Below are 16,260 nucleotides of genomic sequence, written 5' to 3'. Positions count from 1 at the left end.
AAATCACATAGAGCTTTTGCAAAGTTTGCACTTCCAATGGTGCAAGGAATGGTGAAAGCGCCGAGATCTTCTAGCTTCGGAGCTATCGAGTGCACTATTGCACTAACTTGGTGGGTCATCTTGATGGTCTTACAATCCATGGATCTTTTCTTTTTCACCAAGTCTTTCATGAACTTGGCGTACCCCGGCATTTGTTCTAGAGCTTCCACTAATAGAACATTAATTGATAAGCTCTTCATCATGTCAATGAACTTCTTAAACCGGTTCTCATTTTTCTGCTTCACAAGCCTTTGAGGATAAGGTGGAGGTGGCCTTGGCAAATGAGCCTTAGCTTTAGGTACAACCATTTCCGGCATATCTATTACGTGTTCCCTAGACGAGTTTATGTCATTCTGAGTTTCCACCTCATTATCTTGAATATAAATCCTCACTTCCTCATTCACATTCTCATCAATCATATTCTCAACCACCAAAGGGATCTCATCCTCTTGCAACTCAACTTCATCACTCAAAATTTCTTTTTGTTTGGAGGCATTCACATCGCCGCCTCATCCACTTCTTGTAGTTACCGCCATTACATGCCCGAAATTGTTCCCACCCTTCGGGTTGACTACCGTATCACTAGGTAGATCCCCTTTAGGGCGAGTATTCAAGGATTGTGAGATTTGGCCTAATTGAACCTTCAAGTTTCTAATTGAAGTATTGTGGGATGCCAACTGGGCATCAGAGTCAGCATTCTTTTTCATCATCTGTTTAAACATCATTTCGATTCTCCCCATTTCATTGTTAGAAGAACTAGGACCTTGGGATGGAAATGAGGGTGGATTGTTCGGTTGTTGATACATTGGGGGCCTTTGAAAGCCTTGCCCCCGGTTTCCTTGATTGCTATTGTTCCAACCTCTGTGATTGTTGTTTCCACCCCAGTTGTTGTTGTTGCCACTCCAATTACCCTAATAGTTCTGATTATTATTCTGGTTGCCCCAATTTGAATTTTTGTTGTTGTTCCCCAAATTACTATTCCCTTGTTGTTGTTGATGTCCCCAATTGCCTTGGGGTCTCCATTGTTGTTGGTTAGAAGAATTGGCCCTTTGGCCCTGATAGTTGTTCACGTATTGCACTTCTTCATTTTTCTCATCATAGCCATCATCTTGGAACCCACCACTATCTTGGTCATATTGATCCGAACTCCCTTGGTTTTGCTAGCCTCTTTGTCTTCTTTTGTTCACTAACATATAGACACCCTCCATAGCATTCACTTGTCGTGGAGATTGAACATGCTGTAATTGTGCCTTTGCTAGCTGGTTCATTGTTGTTGTCAATTCTGCTATTGCCTGCCCATGATCATGGAGCTCTTTGTGCAAGTGAATGACCGTGGGGTCTCCCTGTGGCATATTGTCTCTACTTTGCCAAGCATAGGACGTGTCAACCATCTCATCCAATATTGCATTAGCCTCATCATACAGTGTGTTCATGAAATTGCCTCCGACGAGTTAGTTCACTATGCATTGATTTGTTGTGTTAATGCCCAGGTAGAATGTCTGTTGTATCATTGCCTCAGCCATATCATTATTTGGACATTCCTTTACCATGGTCCGGTATATCTCCCATATCTCATGTAGTGGTTCGTTGGGCTCCTTTTTAAAAGCTAAGATTTCATCCCTCAACGTCGCCATGTGGCCCAGCAAGAAAACTTTTGCGATGAACCTATCCGCCAACTCATCCCAAGTAGTGATGGAATGGTTGGGAAGCCTTTTAAGCCAGTCCAAAGCCTTCGTTCTAAGTGAAAAAGGGAATAATCTCAACCGAAGTGCATCCTCTGACACATTTATTTACTTGCTCCCCCAACAAGTATCCACGAAGCCTTTAAGATGTTTGTAAGCATTCCGATAGGGAACACCTATGAAATACCCTCGCTGCTCCAACAAAGTCAGCATCACATTTGTAATTTGGAAATTATCCGCCCGGTTCCGAGGTGGGACAATTGCACTAGCATATCCTTGGTTTGGAAGCACCCGATGAGCCACTCTTGGAGGTGGCGGGAGAGGGTCTAGAACATTATCATTAGCCTGGCAGCTTCTCCTTTGAGCTTGAGGCACTATAGGTACCTCATCATCAATATTGTCATCTACCTCCTCCCCCGGTGGAAGATCTCCAAGAGGTGCATTGTTTGCCGCCATTTTGTACTTGAGTTGTCGGCACACACAAATTAGTAACACAGAAGGAAAGAAAAACAATACACAAAACTACTTAGATAGATAGCCAAAACTGTGAGCTCCCCGGCAACGGCGCTAAAAAGTGATCGAGTCCAACCCTACACCACTACAGAGTGGCGAGAGCGGTCGAAGCAGCTTTTACTTGAGAAGGTCGGGATCGAATCCACAAGGATCTACAACAATGTTTGGAGCTAGATTTCTATCTAATCTAGCAGTGCGTAGTGCTCTTAATTACACTTCCAATCATATTTGTTTGTTTGTTACTTCTAATTTTATGCTAATGATATGCGAAATTAAGCTAAGTATGAATGCTTGTAAGGTTTTCTAAATGGTTAACGAGGCACTAGGGAAGTGAATTTCCCCTAGGTGAATACTTGACGGGTTCTAAAGCCTAAGGCAAAGTGTTTATGTTTGGGATCGCGATATAGCCAATGCACGACACTACTCACTCTATACCTCTCGGTAGCTTGAGTGACTTTGCCCTAATTGACTTTCTCAAGACCAATTGGGTGTTGTCATTTTTGTGCAAGCAATATAGGCTCAAGTCGGGTATTATTATCTCTAGGTTTAACCCTTTAATTGAGGTTATCAATCTCTTGAATACGCCCTAATTCCTTGTTTACCTGATTTTCCTAGACTCAAACTCTCTTTCTCAAGAAGAGCCCAAGTAAAAAAGGCACAAATTAGTGTTTGCAACCACTAATTCAACATGGAAAACACAAATCAGGCCAAATATCAACCACCCATAAATATCTAAGCCTTAAAACAAGAGACCCATCAAATACCCACACTAGGGTTGAGCCATAACCCTTGCTAATAGGTCTACCTACTCATAATAATGGAAGAAATAAGATATTTAGATGTAAAATAACCCATACAATATAATTACAAGCTAAGATTTGAAGATTTAATGTTAAACTAGCTACACAATTGCTCAAAATAGCTAAAAACACCATTCACGTGCTCAACTACCGATAAGATACCCTAAAAATCTAAAAAAGAAGTATTTATACAAGGCTGAATTTTCTAGACAAAAATACCCCTGACGGAGGTACCACGGACCGCGGAAAATGCACCGTGGCCGCGGTGAGGCTTTTTGGCTTCACGTCTAAGTCTCTGAATCTTGCCACCGCGGTCCGTAGAAAATGGACCGCGACTGCAGTGGCTTCACCGCGGACCACAACAAATGGACCGCGGACCGCGGTGTCTTGAATCTCCCAAACTTCACATCCTCTGAATCCCTTCTCCGCGGACCGCAACAAATGGAATGCGTCCAAGATGAGTCTACCACGACCGCGAAGAATCATCCGCGGACCGCATTACTTGAACTTCCAAAATATCATCCTCTCTGATCTTTGCCACCGCGGACTGCAATAAATGCACTGTAGTCGCGGTGGGTTCATTGCAGCCGCAGTGGATTTACTGTTGTCGCAGTGCTTTGACTTGTTCTTGGCACTTGTTCAGGTTTCACTCCTTTTTGAGTTGGTTTTGACTTCTTTGTCACTTTTTTGACCAAACACTGCAAACAAGCATAACATGTAAGGTTTCGAGATTACTTATATACATTTTTAATCCTAAACTCAAGAAAAAAGGAGTATAAAATATACTAGAATCCCTAGTTATTACTAATCTGTCGCCAATATTTTGAGAGTCATTTCATCTTTGCATTTGGCGACCAAATTTGTTTGTTGCAATCTGTCGCAATGTTATTTTATTATATTTATTTCTATTACAAAAAATATCTGTCGCAACATTTTTCCCTTTTATCTTTTTTTTGTTTAACATTTTAAATTTTCTATGCTCATGCATTTTGTATATAAATTATTAGATATCCTTAATAATAACTGAAGTTCATATAAATTAACATACTTCAAGGTCCAATATTATATCAAAATGCATATAGCTAATACAATTAAGTTCGAATTATCCCTAACACCAACAATAAAGTTCAAACAAAAAAGCTACCAAATACGAGGCTTAGGGGTTAAGGTCATCATCTGAAATCGATGAATGAACCCCATGAACATTAGCAGTGGTAGGAGCATGAATTGTTGGTACCACATTTGATGGATGGTCAGTAGAAGTAGGCTGATGTGAGAGTGAACAAATCATTTCACGCACCCTCTTAGTCAATACTGGTAGCATGTGATTAGTTAGCACATAAACTATGTGCTCTGTTAGTGCAGGAATGAAACGCATCACTAAATCATCCATGTTCCCTATTGATGCCGATTGAGCACTCGAAGGTGGTATTAATGATGAAGCATCTGATCCAGAAGAGCCACAAAGATTCAGCCCATAATAGCATTTTGCTTGAGATCCAATATCATATACTTTTCTCTTCTTTTCCCCTCCCGCGACTTCGTAATATGCTTTACATTGATCAATATCAGACTAAGTTTGTGTTTTTTCCAGTTATCTTTCCTGTAAAAGAGGTGTAATAAGTAGTAAAATTAAAACAATCAAGAATGTTGAGCATTTAATTAACCAACGAAGAGGATACTTTTCATACTTGCTTCTATATGCAAGGACAAAATTATAGGAGAACAAAAGTACAACAAAATATTATATGATACTATAATTATAATCTAATGTTTATCTACAACATCCTAATAATGGAAAATTAAGCTATAACCTTACATGACTGTAGACTGAAACAGTCCTCTCAAGAAGTTAAGCTAGAGCTTGGAAGAGTTGTCGTGTTCTTTTTGTTGCTTCGCTTTTTAGATGAACTAATGCAAATACTATATGATGACAATAATAAAATTGATATAGCTAATTCAAGCGCAATTAGTATTTGCAAGTTGCATATCCAATATGAGTGAAAGCAAGAATCTATCTACAAATTAAGATTCAACTTTGAATGCACTCTTCTCAGTTAAAACTATTCTATGCATGTCATTTCTAATTTTAGTCTTCAAAAAAGAAAATTGGCTACAATGACTGTTCGGTTATTTAGATGTGACGATACTACGTGCGGAGATAAGAAAATCCAGTTCTTACTAGTTATGTGGTGTATTCAACAAGTTTATAATAGAATACAAAAGTTCAATAATAGAACTTTTGACTTATCAGCTTTGCTTGAATTTGTTGTCAAACTTATATAGCGCCATTTTGTGGATGCATGGGTTACAAAGCATCATACAGAACAATCAACATTTTCTGAAAGTACAATTTTTGTCCAAGCACACTCTAAATTACAGTAATTCTATCTCTTTTTATATTGTAGTAAATAAGATTATAAAATATAGGACTTACATGCACGATTCGAGCTTTCTCATCAAGAAAAGTGTTTAACCAAAAAGTGGAATTTCAATCAAAGCTTTATTTAGAAGAACACGGGTTACTGATAATCAAAACTAAATAAAGGAAAGTGATTTTGCTAATAATAAGATAGACAGAAGAAAACAAAGCAAACCAGTATATTCAGATGATCTTTCGTGTCCTTACAAATGATCCATTCTCTCATTTTTATAGCTATCTTAAAGATATACGTTTTGCCTTTGTTATAATTAGGCTACTATAGACAATTAAAGACATTAAATACTACATTACATAATCATTGTAATTTAATACAGATTCTATAACGTTTTTAGTATTTATTGCTTATCAAATACTGTATCTGTACTCTCTTATGCTGTCAGATTCATTTTCCTTGACTTTTGAGTATAAATAGGTACGAGCGTTGAGTCTTTTGAATAACTGCTCGTGCCTCTACTTGTACCTTCTGCTCGTATCTATTGCAACTCATGTCTCTTTGCCAATCATCACTCTTTGACCAGCCTTCGTGTCATGACACGTCATCTTCCAATCACTTTAATATGTAAACTCGATTTTCCCAATATAGATAGTCCCCCTACTTACCATTTATTCATCAATTGAATATTTGGGAAGTGGATTTTATTAAAGCGTGAAGGTTGCCGTTATTAATGCTACGGTAAAATCGACGCTTCAATTGTCACTTCCATTTAATACTTATCACACGTGGCACCCTTTTATTGGCTCTACAACTTTGCAACACTTTTTAGGGCTTTTTTACGGCTTCACTAATCACGAAGCAACAATTCTTATTATGACCTTTCCATCATTGCACCTTTTCCTTTGACAGTTGCTTCCTAGTATACACATAGTTTTCGTCTTTATCCTTATCACATAAAGTTCTCTGAGTATTCGATTCTTGAACTTTTATTTGCATCTTCCTCGTACTATCATGTCTTCACTAAATTCTAACCCTAGAAGAGTCCCCATAGTTGATAACTTCCCTCTTGCCCCTAGCAGGAGTGGAAGAGGAGGTCGACTTCGTAATTTAGGGTCTTCTTCTGTACGTGGTTCTTCTCTTCCTTCATCTAGTTCCAGTCCTTCCTTTAGAACTAGAGGTTCTTTCTCACAAAGATCTTCTTCCAGGGGTAAGGAACCCACTGAACCTGTTCATGAACCTACAGTAGAAGAAATAGTTCTTGCGAAACTATCTTTCTACAATGACAAGGAGTCCCTTAGAAATCAAGTATCCTCTTTAGATCGTGCTGATATCTATGCAACTCAGATTACAGAGGGTCTGATTTCTTTAGTTCGCAAAGACTGTCATTGGAGTCATGACTTCCCTATCATAATTCCCAACGCAAATCAAAGAATCACCTCTTATTTAATTGGATTTTCCTTTGTTTATACATACCCTTCCACATTAGGATTCAAACCTGCTATTGGTCCTGTTATTCTCGAATTCTGTCATTTTTTCGATGTTTGCTTAAGCCAAATTGGCCCTATAGTGTGGAGGGCTGTTTCCTGTTTGAGGCATTTGACAAACATGGCCGGTGTGCCTTTCACTTTTGCTCATTTAATTCACCTTTACTCTCCCAGACTTTTCTGCCAAGGCGTTTTTACTTTAGTAGCTAGGAGCAAAAGAGTTTTGGTTAGTCCAGAAGATGATAGAGACCGTGGCTGGTACACTAGGTTTGTTGCTGCCCCCACCGTGTGTTTAGTGGATGATGAAAATGTCCCCTTCCCCGAGAAGTGGAATTTTGCACGTGAGTTTTCTTTTTTAATAACTTTCTCGTACCTTTTTCTTCAATTTTGATGATCTCTATTCTCATTTTCCTTTTTCTTTTTAGCAACCATGGAAATTATTGAAGAAATTCCCAATTTCCATGGTTGGGTAGGAAGGTTACTGAATACTACCCCAATGGAGGGTAGATCTTGGAAGCATCTTTCCCAACGATTTGGTTGGAAAGTGAAAACTCATGGTAAGAGTTTTTTTATTTAACTTTTTATTGTTTTCCCCAGAACTTATTTTAATCCTTCTTTTTATCAGGATTTGTTGTTCGAGGGATTAGTGCTGAGGCGGTCGTGGCTTCCCGCATTTCTTTGGAAAGAGCCCAAGAGATAATCTTGGGTTATTCATCGAAAAGGAAAGTTGCTAATGACGAAGATTCTGAAGAAGAGGAAGATGGGGGTTCCTTAGTAAAAAGGCCACGAGCTCGTAGACGAATCATAAGCATCCCCCTTCGTTCTATTCCTCTTACCGAGTTTATTAAAGCCCTGGTGATGATTCCTGATGATGAAGTCCCCGTTGTTGCTCATGATTTAGTTGAGCAACTTTTTTAACCGTGGGTTTGATGGTGAAAATTTAGGTCTAATTTCTGATGAAGCACCTCTTGCTTCTTTTTCTACTCCCGTTCCTGTGATTCCTCCTTTGCCGGTCATGGCTATTACCATTCCTCCCCAGGCTATTATGACTGCTTCCACAGTTCCACCCTCGACTACTCCTCCTTCAACTGCTCCTTACACAGAGGTTGGTTCTTCAAGTAGGAATGATGCTATGAGGCGAGTTATCATTGAAGTCCCCGCTGAGAGTAAACTTTTAAGGAAATCAGGTCAAGCTGACGTGTGGCTAAAGCCTTTGATTGGTCCAGTTGAGAGAGCTAAGCTTGATGGCCATAGTTATGTGACCTTGATGAATGATATAGTGCATGCTTCTTTAAAGGTATTCCTTTTTCAAGCTTTACTTTGTCATTTTTCTATCTTCAAGATTCTTATTTTTTCCTATCTTTTTTTTCTAGGTCAATCTAATTGGCACGGAGATGATGAAATGGGTTACCCTCTCAGAGCAATTATTGCGTGACTACCAAGTGGAGGTGGATAATTGGAAGGAACGGTGTGAAAGTCTTCAGATCAACATGGAAACTTTAGAAGAAAGTAAAAGTACCTTAGAGCAGCAGGTACGTGCTTTGATTTCAGAATTGGCAGTTGAAAAAGCTTCTTCAAATCAAGCAAGTAAGGAAAAGGCTCGTCTGAAAACCTCTTTTTTCGAGCAATTGTCCAAGGTAAGTGAAGAAATTAAAGAGTTCAGAGCTCTCTTGAGTGAAAAAGAAGCATATGTTGGTGAACTCGTGCAGAATTTGACTCAAACTCAAGAAGGCCTCCGGGTATCTTCTGATAAGGTTTACTCTTTAGAGAGTTCCCACACTTCTCTAAAGTTCTTATGAATCTACCTTGGCTAAAAATGAAAAGTTAAGAAATAAAATTGCTAACTGGGAAAGAGATTACGAGATCCTTGAAGATAAAACTGCCATTGAATTGAGTTGGGTATTTTTAAATTCTCGCCGTGATACCCTTGTTGAAGTTAGCCAGGAGAATTTTAACTTGGAATCTGAGTTAGCCAAGATCAAAGAGACTTTTGAGAAGACTCAGCAGAACCAAGATTTTCTTCTCCCGTGGTTGAAGTTTCTGAAAATGTTGAAGATAATACGGGTATCCCCACTTCTTCAAGTCAAGTTGAGCCCGCTGCTGATGATGACCCTGCTTCAGTCCCTTCATCTTCTCAGTGAAAAGTTTATGTTGTTTGAATTCCTTTTTTTTTCTTTTTGGTGGTTTATGATTGTGACCCTTGATCTTTTTAAGGGTTTGTTGGAAACGTTAAGTCCCCAGTCCTTTTATGGGGCACTTTGTATAAACAACTTTTGGTTTATGACTAAGTTCATACTTAGTCTAAACTCTTTAATATTAAAAAGTTGCCGCTGTTGTTTGAACTTCTGCTTTGTTTATTCTTGCCTTTATTTTTAAGGACTTACTGAATAACTTGCATTTTTATTCTTCAAAAATACTTCTGTTAACTTCATGAATACTTGAATTAATCATGAATTTTATAAAAGAGGACCCTTTTGTATTCGACACTTAATGAAGAAGACGTCTCAACTTCATAATGATGTTAATATACGATAAAAGAAATAGGAATACACATGTTTTTTGGAATAACTTCGACAAGTTTTTGTTTGAACTTTGTTAAGTTTTAAATAACACTTTACATGTATTTGAATTACTTCTATAACTTTCTCGCAACTGTTTTCCTTATAACAGATTTCAAAAAAGAAAATGAATACAAGGTTTTTACTTATAACCCATTTCAGTACATTGCCTTTACCCTAACTATGATAAGGTTTTTCTTTGGCTTTAGCTCGTGACTTTGCTCTCACTCAATGAGTAAACTTCTCAGGCTTGAACTTTGATTATTTCCCAATCTTCTTTGCCTTCTTTATACACATATATTATATAGTCCCCCAAGTGTTTGATCGTTGAAGTATAAAGTTTCGAGCACTTGATTGTTCCTCTCATTTGGTCTTTTTCCTGAAAAGGAAAAACACACGGGACTCGGAGGTGCGACTATAGATGAAAAATGCTTAACCCATCTGAATTTCTATCAGAATAGTTGTAACCCTAGACTGGAAATTTTAATTTATTCCACGTGCCTTGCAGGTCGTGATTCATCATTTAGTACGAGCTAGATTTTTTGGCTATCATCTAAAATCGTTAGTAAAATTTTAACAATTCAAAAATAAAATTTTAAAATATGGATACCTGACCGTGGGTATTCCTTAGAAATAGTATCTCTTCAGGTGAACGACATTCCAGTGCGAAGGTACTATTTTGCCATCTATTATTTCCAGCTCGTATGCTCCTTTTCCTACAATACCATGAATCCTATAGGGTCCTTTCCAGGTTGGACTCAATTTTCCCGCATTGGATGCCTTCGTAGATTGAAAAACCTTTTTGAGCACGAAGTCCAAAATCTTGAAGAATTTTAGGCGTGCTTTTTGATTGTAGTATCGTTCTATGACCTGCTTTTGTGCTGCCATTCTTATTAATGCAGCTTCTCTTTTTCCTTCAAGTAGATCAATATTTATGTGCATTTCTTTGCCATTAGACTCTTCTGACGCTTGTGTAAATCTTGTGCTTTGCTCTCCTATCTCAACTAAAATTAAAGCTTCAGCTCCATAAACCAATGAAAATGGTGTTTCTCCCGTACTTATTTTTGTTGTTGTGTGGTATGCTCATAAAACACCAAGTAACAATTCTGGCCAATTACCTTTGGATTCCTCCAAATGCTTCTTTAAATTGTTGATAATGACTTTGTTTGTTGACTCAGCTTGTCCATTACCCACCAGATGATAAGGTATGGATGTAATCCTTTTGATCTGCCAACTTTAAAAACTCTGTAATTTGTGCACCTATAAATTGAGGGCCATTATCACACACAATTTTCTTTGGCACACCGAATCAACATATGATATTTCGCCAAATGAAATCTCTAACTTCTTTTTCTCGCACCCATTTGAATGCTCCTGCTTCCACCCATTTAGTAAAATAGTCAGTAAGTACAAGCAAGAATTTTACCTGTCCTTTTGCTTGTGGTAGTGGACCCACAATATCCATTCCCCATTTCATAAATGGCCACGGTGCAATGACCATGTGTAACAACTCTGCAGGTCTATGCATATTATTACTGTATCTTTGGCACTTATCACATTTAGCCACAAAATTTTCCCCTTCTTCTTCCATTTTAGGCCAGTAATAACCTGCCCTAATCATGGTTCTTACCAGTGATCTTTCTCCGGCATGATTTCCACAATGCCCCTCGTGTATCTCTCTCATTACATATTCCTTCTGTGAAGGCCCGAGGCACCTTGTTAAGTGTCCACCGAACATTTTTTGATAAAGATTGCCTAGCTTTAAACAATATCAAGCAGCCTTTTTTCGAAGCGCGCGAGTTTTTTTCTTATCTTCAGGGACGGTTCTATACTGCAAAAAAGCAACAATCTCGTTCCTCCTATCACAAGTTAAGTTATTAAAATTTACCTCATTTTTGTCTGGATCGAGCACTGAATGAAACAAATAAATTACGGAAGCATTTTTATTGCTTGCCACGTCTGCTGCAGATGCGAAATTGGCTAGGGCGTCCGCCTTGACATTTTCATCTCTTGATATTTGCATAACTTTCCAGGTTTGGAATTGCCCGACCAGATCCCGTACCTTCTCTAAGTACTGCTGTATCCGTGCTTCCCTGGCCGTATAAGTCCTCAGCATTTGATTAACTACGAGTTGCGAATCGCTTTTGATCATAATCTGATTAATGCCGAGTTCTCGTGCTAGTTCTAAACCTTTAATCATAGCTTCATACTCTGCCTCATTATTAGTTATAGAATGACATTTAATGGCTTGTCGAATAGTTTCACCCGTAGATGGTACCAAAATCATTAGAGGAACCATCAGTGAGTAAGGTCCAAATTCCCGGATTAGAGCCATTGAACACTTGTAATTCTTTTTTTGCTTCCAATTGCATTCCTTGGCTAAAATAAGCCACAAAATCTGCTAACACTTCAGATTTTATCGCAGTTCTAGGCTGGTATGCGATGTCATATTCACTTAATTCTATAGCCTATTTGGCTAATCTACCTGACAACTCATGCTTATGTAATATATTGTGTAATGGATAAGCAGTTACTACAACGATAAAATGACATTGAAAATAAGGCCTTAATTTTCTAGATGCCATGATTAATGCAATTGCTAGCCTTTCTAACTGAGGATACTCTAATAAAGATTTTCTGACATAATAGATCGGAGATTGTTTACCTTGGTCTTCACGGACTAAAATAGCACTTACCGCTACTTCTGAGATAGCAAGGTAGATGAGCAATCTTTCCCCAGCCTTTGGTTTTGCGAGTAGTGGCGGATTTGACAGGTATGCCTTCAAATGTTTGAGTGCCTGCTGACATTCCTCAGTCCATTTGAACTGATCTTGCTTTTTAATAACTTAAAGCATTTTTCTGATGATTTAGAAATGAATCTCCCCAAGGCTGCAATTCTTCCTGTCAACCTCTGCACTTCTTTTCTACTTGTAAGCATGTCAGGAATTTCTTCAATGGCCTTAATCTGTGTGAGATTTACTTCAATACCACGGTTAGAAACAAAAAAACCCAAAAGCTTACCTGATGCAACACCAAATGCACATTTCTCCGGATTTAATTTCATATTGAATTTCCGCAAGAAAACGTATCAGACAAGTGTGATATATGATCCCCTAAATGTTGAGTTTTAACGAGAATGTCTTCTATGTAAACCTCCATTGTTTTTCCCAAATGTTCTTGGAACATTTTGGTCACTAGTCTTTGATATGTTGCACCAACATTTTTGAGACCAAAAGGCGTTACTTTATAACAGTAATTCCCCCTGTCTGTTATAAATGAAGTTTTTTCTTCATCTATTGGATCCATTTTGACCTAATTGTATCCTGAATACGCATCTAAAAAGCTTAACAATTCATGTCCTACAGTAGCATCAATTAGTTGATCTATATGTGGTAATGGAAAAGAATCTTTAGGACAAGCTTTGTTAAGGTCTGTGTAATCTACACAAACTCGCCACTTACCATTCTTATTCGGTACCACAACTGTATTGGCTAACCAATTAGGATACTTTACCTCACAGATAGACCCAATCTTTAACAATTTTTGAACCTCATCTTGAATCACCTGATTTTTGAAAGTTTTTTGCTTTTTCTTCTTTTGTTTGATAGGGGGATACGATGGGTCTTCATTTAATTTGTGATTCATTACCTCCGGTGGTATTCCTGTCATATCAGAGTGGGACCAAGCAAAACAATCCACGTTAGTTTTTAAAAATTAAATCAACTTACCTTTCATGTCTTGGCTTAGACCCTACGTAGACTTTCCTTTCAGTCCATTGTACAAATAATATTACAGCTTCCAGTTCTTCAATCATTGTTTTGATATTTTCAGTTTCTTCTGGTTCTTGAATGACATCTGGCCTTGAGTCCACGTCTATTCATCCTTGTTCAGTTGAGGTTTGTGTTGTGGTACCCTCAACTGGATTCTATAATTGCTATTTTTCTTTGTTTCCCGTACTTGAATCTGCTATAGAATTGATGCTTTTGGATGTATGTTGATCCCCACAGATTTGACATATTCCCCATAGTGATGAAAATTTAATAACTTGATGCAAGGTTGACGGAACGACATCCATCTCATGGATCCATGGTCTCCCAAGGATCATATTGTAAGACATCTCCATATCTACCACCTGAAATGTTGTATCCTTGACAACTCCTTCTACGAATGTTGTAAGTATTACCTCCCTTTTCGTTACTACGTTGGAATTGTCAAATCCAGACAAAGTATGTGCCTTTGGTATTAATTTATATTCGGCTTGCATCTCACATAGTACTCTTAGCAAAATAATGTTCACGAAACTACCTGGATCAATCAAAACTCGTTTCACATTAGTATCTTGCACAAGTAAAGATATTACCAGTGCATCGTTATGTGGGGATAATACGCCATCCGCATATGCATCATCAAACGTAATGCTTTTTTCCTCTAAGACATGTCGCACCCGCTTCCCGTGGGTAATTATGACTTTGGAGACTTTATTGGATGCTGTGTATGTCACACCATTGATGTCTTCACCTCCACTTATCACATTACCGGTTCTTTTGGGAGAAGGTGGTTTTGGGGGCTCCTGCCTATTCTTCATATATGCTTGCTTACCTCTCTAACTGATTAATTCATTGAGATACCCTTGCTTTAATAGATGATCAACTTCACCTTGCAGGAGCCTACAGTCTGCCGTTTTATGCCCGTGATCGTTGTGAAATTTGCACCAGTAATCAGGGTTGCGCCTGTTTGGGTTCGATCTCATTTCTTTTGGCCACCGTACCTTATCACCCGTTCTTCTTAAAACAGCTACAAGCTCGAAAGTGCTTACATTAAAATTATAACTGCCAAACCTTGCTTTCAAATTTCTATCATCATCCCGTGACTCTCGCTCATTTCGATCTTTCCTAAATCTTGATGACGAGCCTGACTCTCTATTCCTCGACCTATGATCGTACCTCGGATTGTCCTGTTTTGACCGTGAATATTTTCCTACTGGACCCATATATGGTTTGTACCTATTTTTACCGGACCTTTTTTTGGTTTCCGCCCGTCTCGAACTCACCTTTTCTTCTTTTTGAGATCGTGAGATAATATCCTTTTCTATCCTTAGCTTCATGCTGTATCTGTTATAAACGTCATTCCATGTTGTTGCTGGGAATTCACGAAGACTTTCCTTGAGTCACCTCGTGGCTTCAGAACTTTTTTCATTCAAATTACTAGTGAAGGCTATAGCTGCCCAATTGTCAAGTACACACGGTAACGTCATTCTTTCACGCTGGAACCTATCCACGAACTCCCTAAGGAATTCTGAGTCCCCTTGCTTGATTTTGAAAATATCTTCCATTCTTTTTTCGACTTTTTAAGCTCTCGAGTATGCTTTGATAAATGAATCTGCAAGCTCAGCAAAAGAATTTATGGAATTTTCAGGTAAAAGAGAATACCATGTTAATGCTCCCTTAGTGAGTGTTTCACCGAATTTTTCGACCAATACTGATTCAATTTCTTGTTTGGTCAAGTCGTTGCCTTTTACGCCTGTTGTGAATACAGTCATGTGGTATCGTGGATCAGTTGTTCCATAGTATTTTGGAATATCGGGTATTTTGAATTTCTTTGGAATTGGGAGGGGAGCAACATTTGGCTTCCAAGGTTGTTGTGAATATTTATCCATATCTATCCCTTTGATTACGGGTGGTACTCCAGGTATTTGCTCTATGCGGTCACTTTGCTCCTTGAGCTGTTTCTGCAATGTTAGCACTAAATTTTGTAAATCAGAATTGACTAAGTTACCTGGTTCTCCTCCTCGTGACTCGCTGGGGATTCCACCACTACCTGAATTAGCAAGTCCAGAACGAGGGTTCTCCAAAGTATTATTATTTGGAGTTGGTGTTGGTGATACAACGGGTAATTGTCTGACAAAGGCCTCAAGAGCTTTATTGACCTGTTGAGCGATTAGCTTTTGCAAAGCTTCATTGATAGCTTCTTCATTTTCGAATTGAGAATTTCTATTTGCATGAGATCTATCAGGAGTTCCTTCTCGAGATCATCGATGGGAACTTTGTAGAGAAGGGATTGGGATGTGATCATCCTATGGATTATCTTGGAGTTGTTGGTTTCCTTTGGTGTTGTCATTGATGTTTGACATAGTTGATGCAACAAAAAAGGTTAGGCTAAGAAAGAGTAGATCATCAAATTCCCGGCAACAGAACCAATTTGTTTAACCAAAAAGTAGAATTTCAGTCAAAGCTTTAATTTAGAAAAACACGGGTTACTGATAATCAAAACTAAATAAAGGAAAGTGATTTTGCTAACAATAAGATAGACAGAAGAAAACAAAGTAAACCAGTATATTCAGATGATCTTTCGTGTCCTTACAAATGATCCATTATCTCCTTTTTATAGCTATCTTAAAGATATACGTTTTGCCTTTGTTATAATTAGGCCACTATAGACAATTAAAGGCATTAAATCCTACGTTACATAATCATTGTAATTTAATACAGATTCTATAATGTTTTTAGTATTTACTGCTTATCAAATACTGTATCTGTACTCTCTTATGCTGTTAGATTCATTCTCCTTAACTTTTGAGTATAAATAGTTACGAGCGTTAAGTCTTTTGAATAACTGCTCGTGCCTCTACTTGTACCTTCTGCTCGTATCTATTGCAACTCGTGCCTCTTTACCAATCATCAGAAGACATGAAAGAAACCAAAATCAATATTAATCTAGAAGCCGAGCAAAGGTAAAAACCGGTTGAGCTCCTCCGATAATACATCGATGTGTTCGAATGGTCATATGATGACATGCTTGGATTAAGA

General features: G+C 38.2%; 1 protein-coding gene across 1 annotated transcript; it reads right to left on the bottom strand.

Moving 5' to 3' along the window:
* Window positions 1-4,190: 4,190 nt before the first annotated feature.
* Window positions 4,191-6,408, bottom strand: LOC142176982 (uncharacterized). The gene is made up of 2 exons (XM_075245247.1): window positions 6,307-6,408; window positions 4,191-4,607 (listed from the first exon to the last, which is right to left on the bottom strand). Exons 1-2 carry the CDS (start codon window positions 6,406-6,408, stop codon window positions 4,191-4,193), a joined length of 519 nt encoding a protein of 172 aa, XP_075101348.1.
* Between the last annotated feature and the right edge of the window lie 9,852 nt (window positions 6,409-16,260).

Source organism: Nicotiana tabacum, chromosome 3 (assembly GCF_000715075.1).
Source record: "Nicotiana tabacum cultivar K326 chromosome 3, ASM71507v2, whole genome shotgun sequence".
In the NCBI taxonomy this organism is placed as follows: Eukaryota; Viridiplantae; Streptophyta; class Magnoliopsida; order Solanales; family Solanaceae; genus Nicotiana; species Nicotiana tabacum.
This window is presented reverse-complemented; position numbering and strand designations above follow the sequence as displayed.

Excerpts from the sequence above, each read along its gene's own strand:
- LOC142176982 (XM_075245247.1), bottom strand. The coding sequence starts at position 6,408 with ATGCAAATAAAAGTTCAAGAATCGAATACTCAGAGAACTTTATGTGAT. Across the intron at positions 4,608-6,306 it reads AGCAACTGTCAAAGGAAAAG|TCTGATATTGATCAATGTAA; the intron begins GTGCAATGATGG and ends ACACAAACTTAG.